This window comes from Ailuropoda melanoleuca, chromosome 12, assembly GCF_002007445.2.
Source record: "Ailuropoda melanoleuca isolate Jingjing chromosome 12, ASM200744v2, whole genome shotgun sequence".
Taxonomy (NCBI): Eukaryota; Metazoa; Chordata; class Mammalia; order Carnivora; family Ursidae; genus Ailuropoda; species Ailuropoda melanoleuca.
In genome coordinates this window covers 25467417-25476344 of record NC_048229.1, presented here as the reverse complement: position 1 = coordinate 25476344, position 8928 = coordinate 25467417, and the positions used below count along the sequence as shown (strand labels likewise).

At 44.7% G+C, this 8928-nt stretch overlaps 1 protein-coding gene across 1 annotated transcript in view; it reads right to left on the bottom strand.

Moving 5' to 3' along the window:
• Window positions 1-629: 629 nt before the first annotated feature.
• The window catches only part of ZIM2 (zinc finger imprinted 2), a 19546-nt gene continuing 11247 nt past the window's right edge, over window positions 630-8928 (bottom strand). The window contains exons 4-5 of the mRNA XM_002924722.4: window positions 4245-4337; window positions 630-1672 (exon numbers count right to left, since the gene is read on the bottom strand). Coding sequence (XP_002924768.1) covers window positions 699-1672; window positions 4245-4337 — 1067 coding nt within the window. The 3' untranslated portion in view covers window positions 630-698. The remainder of the gene's footprint in view (window positions 1673-4244; window positions 4338-8928) is intronic.

The window sequence follows — 8928 nt, the reverse complement described above, 5'->3', positions numbered from 1 at the left end:
AAATATCTCATGAAATCTCAAAATAAAACAAAACCTGGCTTCAGTTCCTACTTCATCACTTACAACCTAGGTCAGATCAACCCACAGCTTGGGAGTTTCAAGTTTGCTTTGCCTGTAAAAATAGAATAAATATGCTCACTAGGTACATTGCAGCATTCCTTAAAAGATCAAATGATATACATGACAGTATTTTGTAAATTATGAGGTAAATACATTACCAATTACATCAGCTCTGTGGATGAATCAATATAAGCACACCTTGAAAATTTTCTACCACGCTCTGTATTGACACATCCCACGTGGTGAAGATACTGTATGTAAACACTTCTAGAAAAACTTGGGAACAGATTGCCTGTCTGGAGTACAACTGCCAGTCACAATTTTTTTGTCAGGGTGTCAAAACTAAGGTTTTCCATTCCATGACCACCACCAAAGAAAGGCAAAACTTCTTTCCTATGTAACAAAAATATTCTTTGTAAGAATTTTCACCTGACTTACTGACACTTGCTGAATCTTCTTTTGCAAAAAGATTGTTCTATACCCTTGCAACCATTCACCATTTTCTTTTATCACATCATGATGAGTTTTCAAGTTATTAAGTTACGAGGGCTGGTGGAGGGTCTTCTCACATTCAGAGCACTCGGTCTCTCTCCAGGATGGAGCCAAAGATATTGAGAATGTTCTCTGACTGGAGGTTTTCAGTAATAATTGCACTCATCAGGTTTCTCTTGAGAATGGAGTTGATAATGTTGAGTGAGGTATGAGGGTCGGCTGAAACACTTCCCGCACAGCTGACACTGGTAAGGCCTCTCTTGAGCATGAATTCGGTAGTGTTGAATGAGATGTGAACTCCGACTGAAGGCTTTGCCACAGTCACAACACTGATAGGCTCTCTCTCCAACATAGTCATGTTTCCGTTGATAGCGAATTAAATACGTCTTAACACGGGGCAACCCAGGTGGGAGGGCTTTTGCTGCCTCATGGGCTTTGAGATGTTGAAAAAGATGCACATCCTGGATAAAGGCTCTGCCACACTGGAAACATTCATAGTAGTCTTCCTGACTATGAATTCTTACACGGCCACAGATACTTGCATGCTTAATCAAAGACTTTCCACCTTCATTGCATCTAGAGGACTTCTCACTGGAATGAGTCCTCTGGTGTCTGGTGAGGTGTGGCATGAGGTAGAAGGCTTCTCCACATCGTTTACATTCAAAGGGTTTCTTCCTGGTATGGATCTGCTCATGTCTCTCACGAGCTGTCTGGGTAATAAAAGTTCTTTCGCAAAATCCACATCTGTTCTCTTGGAGGAAAGGCTCATCATCCACCAGCTGGGGACTGGTGCAAGTTCCAGGAATAGCACATTCCTGGGGATCCTTTCCTGGAGACCCTTCTGATTGTTTAGTAAGATCTGAGCTTCTCTCAAAATCATCACTGTCATGGCTTCTTTCTTGAGCGGGCGTCTTGGGCTCACTCATTGTTACAGGACTTGAAGGTTTCTGCTGGTTGACCTGGTACAAATCTGATGGACCATTGGGAGAAGACTCTCCTACATAGACACTGCAGAAGTTACCTACCATCTGATCCTCCATTCCTGCCCCCAAGGGTGACACTTCCATAGGCAGGCTTTGCTCTGGACTTAGATCTTTGGTTTTAGGTCTTTTCTCCCCATCTAAAAGAAATGTAAAAGTTCCTCTATTCTTTCCTCAGAGACACATCATTATAGTAGAAACATAAGAAAGGGACCAAAAATAACAGAACAGATCTTATGCAGATTGGGAGGGATTAAACGTTTTGCTGAAAGTTTGGATTTTCTTTTGAGAGTAGTACTGGTCAAAAGTTTGTGCTTTACAAAGGCAACTCTCTGTGTGGGAAAGAAACTGACAAGAGACAAGGATGAACACAATAGTCTCGTCCTGGCAGATAGCAGGTTGGGTGAGCAAAGTACGGATGAAAACAGTAGAGCCAGAATGCAGATTAGGAAATCAGGAAAGGGATAACCGGACCCACCACAATGGACTAGATCTTTTAGGAAATGGTCTTTGAAGAGAAGACTCAAGCATGGAAGACTAAGAGACAGCTGTTCTGCCCGTTATCCTCACAGAGAACACCTCAAACCTGTACTCTACAATCACAGCACCACCTTCGATCAGCTTTAGCCTATAATAGCAGGTTCCCAACTGGTTTCTCTGCTGGTCTTCCTAAAGCCCACTTTCCATAGAACAGCCAGAGGGATCCTTCTAGAACAATGCTGACCAGTGGAATGCCCTGCAATGCGGTAAATGATGTATATTTTTGCTGTCTGATACATAGCACTAGCCACATGTAGGTAATGAACACTTGAAATGTGGCTGGTGTGACTGAGTTTAAATTTATGCAATTTTAATTAATGTAAATTCAACTACGTGCGTCTAGTGGCTGCCACATCAGACAGCACAGTTCTAAGGAGTCAATAATACTACCTCATTCCCTGGTGCAGACCCTCTAATACCTTTTTCACCTCTCACTAGAAATGAAATCCACATTCTTTAACATATTCCTATGTGAGCTGGCCTATGTCTATTTTCTCAACGTTATCTCCTATCCCCCTCCACTCTACTCAGACCGTATTGCTTTTCTTCCTTTTTCTGGAACACCCAAGCCCATTCCAGACTTGAGGCCTCTGTATTTACTATTCCCCTTGCCTGCAACACTCTTCCTCAAGAGTTCTATGTGGCTGCTCCTCCATCTGACTACCTGTCTTAAGTGGCCTCCCATTTGTCACTGTCTGCTTTACACTCAGACTCTATCATTTGTCTGTGTATCAACTATCATCCCCATTAAAATGCAAGGACTATAAAGAAAGGGACCTTCTCTGACTTGTTCATTACTGTAGCCACAGAACCTAAAACAGGGCTGGCCCACCACAAAGGCTCAATAAATATCTGTGGAATGACTGAATGAGTCAAAGAGTGAATGTAAAGAAGACATTGAAGGCAAACAGAGGCAGATAGAGGAGTCCTCTTGGCAGGTCCTTGAACTTTGTTTGGACATCTACTTCTCTGCCTACACAGGAAAAGGCAGGGAAAGCTGTACTGATTAGCACTAGACTGGGTACAGCTACTGGTTCAGGAATGGGATATGACCCAAATGGAACACTGAAAACTGAGGAGAGGTATGGCAAGAGCTTCTAATGAAGAAGCATCCTCGCTCTTGAGAATGCTTCTTGGACACACCTGCTCGCTTGCGCTCGCGAGCTCTCTCTCTCTCCAGCCCCCACCCCCAGACTAGAACAAGAAAGCACACCTAGGATTTGTTGGCAGAGTAAAAAAAAAAATGAAAGTAGGCCCTTGATAACATCACTGAGCCCCTAAATCCAGCCATCCCTGAAGCCCGGGTGAGCAGTATTGTAAGCTAATACAATCCCCTTATGGCTTATACCAGTTTGGTTTTCTGTTAACAGGAGCTGAAGGGCAACCATGATCCTGGCTGATACACATAGTGACCCAATTCAGAGGAAAGGATTTCATGAAGATGGCAAATGTTATCATATTGTAGCCACAGAGTTTGGAGGTTAAGTCTAGAAGGTTCTTGTCTTTAAGCCATAAGGATGTTGTTAGGGACCTTTTGGGGGCTGTAGAACAGACTGTGAGAGAGGGACAGGAAAAGACAGAGAGAGATACAGTGAGAGAGAGAGAGAGAGAGAGAGAGAGAGAGAGAGAGAGTGTGTGTGTGTGTGTGTGTGTGTGTGTGTGTGTGTGTGTGTGTGTTGGCAGACGTAGGGGGATGGAAACCAGATTGTGGGGGTTAAAGAGGGAAGGGAAAGAGAGCCTTTGGGTGTCAACAAGTCTGAAGAGCTGCCATGAGGGAAAATGCGAGTCAAGTGGAAAGAAGAGTGTTATCACGCCAAGGTTTTTTCTTGTCTCAGTTAAAGAGGAAAGACCTAGGCTTTCTAGCTGCAAGGGGAAAGGCACGAATAAGTACAGGGGTTGGAACACTAGAGAAAAGGGAAACGGGCCTCCCTAGCACTAGGTAAGAGCGTCACTCGACTGCAGGAAGAGCAGATGAAAGAAGAACTAAGTGCACACTAAGTGGTGAAGCCCTGAGATGAGAGCACCTACCAGTACCTACCACCTCTCTCTCCCTGGCCTGAGAGGACTTTGAGGGATGCTCCCTGACCAACAGCTCCCAGCCCCCATCTAACTGATGGGGGGGGTTGTCTTCCCATAATTTCAGTCTCCATGGGCTTCCCCCTCACTACTCACCTTGACATATCTCTGCATTGCTGTCTTCCTCCCTCACACGTGACTCTTCCTCTTCCAGCTGTGAGATAATGTCGGGTTTAGAGAACTGGTACCCTGTTGAAGAAGCAGAGTCATAACTTGGGGGTTCTACCTTGTGCCCACAGCGACTCCCAGCCGAGGCTCTAAAGACTCAGAGATAATAAGGAAGATGCAAATTCACACAAAAAGTGAAAAAAGAAAAGACATTTTTGGTTGTCACGAGTTCAGGGAGAGAAAGGAAAGCTACTGATATCTGGTACACAGAGGCCAGGTCGCCAAACATCCTGCAATGCCCAGGACATTCCTCCACAGCAAGGCATGATCTGGCCCAAATGTCAACTGTGCCAAGGTTGAAAAACCCTGCTCTGGAGTAAAACCTGAAAAGGGGGCTTAAGGACAGTGAGCTGGGCTCTCTACGTCAGCTTGGGGGATCTGATGTCACTGCTGCTCAAAAAGTTCTTTTCCTCCTGATACCTTCATTCCCGTTGTCTTAAAATGCTCCTTCCCCCCTCCCCCAGTTCTTTGTTTCCCAAACGTCAGTCATTTGCAGGCCACCTGTCATGGTCTGAATGTTTGTATACCCCCAAAATTCATATGTTGAAAACCTAATGCCCACACTGGTGTTATAAGAAGGTGGGGCCTTTGAGAGGTAGGCTTAGGTCATGAGGGTGGAGCCCTCATGAATGGGATTAGTGCCCTTATAAAAAAAAAGGCTTAAGAGAGATTCCCTAGCCCTTTCCACCCAGTGAGGAGACAACAGGAAGCCTATGACCTAGAAGAGAGCCCTCATCTGACTGTGCTGGCACCCTGAGCTTGGACTTCCAGGCTCCAGAACTATGAGAAATAAATGTCTATTGTTTAGAAGTCACCCATTCTGTGATATTGTTATAACAGACCAAACGAANAAGAGAGCCCTCATCTGACTGTGCTGGCACCCTGAGCTTGGACTTCCAGGCTCCAGAACTATGAGAAATAAACGTCTATTGTTTAGAAGTCACCCATTCTGTGATATTGTTATAACAGACCAAACGAAAAGACTCTACCTCATTATTTCCTTATTTATTGTCTGTCTCACCCACGAGACTTAGTAACATCCACAAACACAGGAATCCTCATCAATTTTGTAACACCAGTGCCTATTCCAGAACCTGCCATACTGACAATTTCACTGACAAACTGATTAACGACCTTCACATTCTGGCCCTATCTATGTGCCACTTACAGTAATATTTAGCATTCAATACTCTTCTTTGGATCATCTGTCTTTTTAACTTAAATACACTTATTTAAATGAAAGCTTTATATCAACCTTAAAAATAGAAACCACAGTCATTTGCAAAAAAGGAAAAAAGCCCTGAATATAATACAGCAATAGATCCAACCGAAATTAATGTTATGGAGTGCTACGTAGTTCTGGTCGCCTAGGGCTCAGGGCCTGAGGTCTGCTCTCTCTTCACTAAAATGGGAGGCCAACAAGAGGTACTACCTAAAATAACCTTCTCTGTAATCCACTGTACTCATTCCACGTTTGGGAAGACAATGTCCTGGGTGATATGTAAGATCTCTATTAACCCAAAACCTTCAATGATACAAGAAGTCAAGGCCTCACAAGATGACAGAAATGCCTCCAGGTTACTGCACGAGGGCTAGAAAGGTAAAACTGACTTATTCCCTCTATTTTAAGTCATAAATGTGGTAACTGAGAGAAGAGTTATATTGGAAAAGGCACTCTTTTTTGCCTTCTTTGTGACCAACAGAAGTCACAGTTCAAATTACACACTCTTCTTTTTAATACTTATTTATTTGAGAGAGAGCAAGAGAGTGCACATGCATGAGCGGGAGAGGCAGAGAGAGAAGGACAGAGAATCTCAAGCGGACTCCGTGCTGAGCACAGAGCCCAATGTGGGACTTGATCCCAGGACCCTGAGATCATGACCTGAGCCAAAACCAAGAGTCGGACCCTTAACCGACTGTACCACCCAAGTGCCCCTCACATTATACACTCTTGAGCCTGGTTTGAGGTAAGGCACTTCCACCTCCTCACACAGGTCTCTGACATCACAAGGACAAGAGCACCAGCTTACTGACATAGGAATGGTGTTTGGTTTGATGGTATGTTTCAGGAGACCTCAGGCCCCCCCAAAAGCCACGAAATTAAGATCCTAGGGAGGGAGTTAAGATGGCGGAGGAGTAGGGGACACCTTTTTCAGCCGGTCCCCTGAGTCAAGCTGGATAGGTACCAGACCAGCCTGAACATCCACGGAATCAGCCTGAGATGCAGGAAGATACATCTGGATCTCTACAAATGAACATCTCCAATGCTGAGTATTGAGGTACGAAGCGGGGAGCCGTGAAACCGCACACAGATACCAGAAGATAAACGGAAGGGGGAGGGAGCCGCCGCGTTCGGGCACTGGAAAGCGGTAGCCACCTGCACGGGGGAGTGGGTGGACTCGACCGGCACCACGAGAGAGCAGACTGAGACTGTGAGCCGGGTAACGCGCGCCTCTAGTCTGAAACGGAGCTCCGGTGTGCTCACTGGAACCAGACTGAGACCGGGAGCTCCGGAGCACGCAGGGGCGGCTGGCGGTGTTAGAAACACAAAGGACAGAGACGCGCCGGCCCTGGAAGCGAGGGCTGGGACGCCAGGTGTGGGGCACACATCCCGGGACGCTGCAGGGTTGAGCAGCACCAACAGAAACAGAGTTAAAGTGGCCAGAACATCAGTGGAGAACGGTCCGCGATCCCTCTGTTCTGAGACAGAGGCTGAGATTCGGCCACGGCTGCTCTGACTCTCAGAAGAGACACAGCAAACCGCCAGGGAAAGCCGCCAGAGAACAAAAGCCTGGAAAGACGGGCTCACAGTGTGCCCATCCCCATCCCCCTTGCAGGGGACACGGAGACTCTACCCAAACAGGGTTGCCTGAGTATCGGTGCGGCAGGCCCCTCCCCCAGAAGGCAGGCTGAAAAATCAAGAAGCCCACANTCAAGAAGCCCACATCCCTAAGATCCCTATAAAACAAGGGTGCACGGCCTGGGTCCCGGTCAATAATTTGGGCTCTGGACAACCCCGCAACCTCTCCTTGTCAGAATGACGAGAAGGAGAAGTCCCCTCCAGCAAAGAAAAGACAATAAGTCTGTGGCCTCTGCCACAGAACTAATGGATGTGGATATAACCAAATTATCAGAAATGGAATTCAGAGTAACAATGGCCAAGATGATGTGTAGACTTGAAAAAAGTATTAACGAAAATGTTAATGAGAATATAGAATCTCTAAGGGCGGAAATGAGAGCGAATTTGGCAGAAATTAAAAATTCTATGAGCCAAATGCAGTCAAAACTAGAGGCTCTGACGNGTCAAAACTAGAGGCTCTGACGGCCAGGTTGAATGAGGCAGAAGAAGGAATCAGCGAAATGGAGGATGGGTTAGTAGAAGAAAAATCTAAAATAGAATCTGGACTCAAAAGAATCCATGCACAGGAACGTAGGTTACGGGAGATTACTGACTCAATGACACCTTCCAATATCAGAATCATCGGCATCCCCGAGGGGGTGGAGAAAAACAGAGATCGAGAAGAGATATTTGATTATAATGTTTTAAAAGAACCCCCCTTCATTTTTTTCAATTTTTATTTATTTTTTTAATAATTTTTATTTTGTTGTATTAGTCACCATACAGTACATTCCCAGTTTTTTTTTTCAATTTACCTTCTCTCTGGTTGTTAGATCCATTATTGAAAGAGAGATACTGAAGTTTCCAACTATTATTGTAGAATAATCTCCAACTAGTTTTCCATTCAATTTTTTCAATATCTGCTTTCTATATCTTGGGAATCTGATATTTGGTGCATATATGCTTACAATTGCTATCTCTTTTTATTCAAATACAACTATAAATAATAAAAAAAATTAAAAAAAAGAGATATTTGAACAAATTGTAGCTGAAAACTTCCCTAATCTAGCAAGGGAAACAAACATTCACGTCCAAGAGGCAGAGAGGACCCCNACCCCATCCAAGCTCAACCAGGACAAACCTACGCCACGGCATGTCATAGTGCAATTCGCAAATATTAGATCCAAGGATACAGTATTGAAAGCGGCCAGGGCAAAGAAATTTCTCACGTACCAAGGCAAAGGTATCAGGATTACGTCAGACCTGTCTACAGAGACCTGGAATGAGAGAAAGGCTTGGGGGGGCATTTTTAAAGCTCTTTCAGAGAAAAACATGCAGCCAAGGATCCTTTATCCAGCAAAGCTGTCATTCAGAATTGATGGAGAAATAAAGACGTTCCAAAATCGCCAATCATTAACCAATTTCGTAACCACGAAACCAGCCCTACAGGAGATATTAATGGGGGTTCTATAAAGGTAAAAAGACCCCAAGAGTGATACAGAACAGAAAACCACAACTGATACAAACAAAGACTCTACTGGCAACATGGCATCATTAAAATTCTATCTCTCAATATTCAGTCTCAAGGTAAATGGCCTAAATGCTGCCATAAAATGCCACAGGCTTGCAGATTGGATAAAAATACATGACCCATCCACTTGCTGTCTACAAGAGACACATTTTCAACCTACAGATACATTCAGACTGAAAGTAAAGGGATGGAATACCATCTTTCACGCCAATGGACCTCAAAAGAAAGCTGGGGTAGCAATT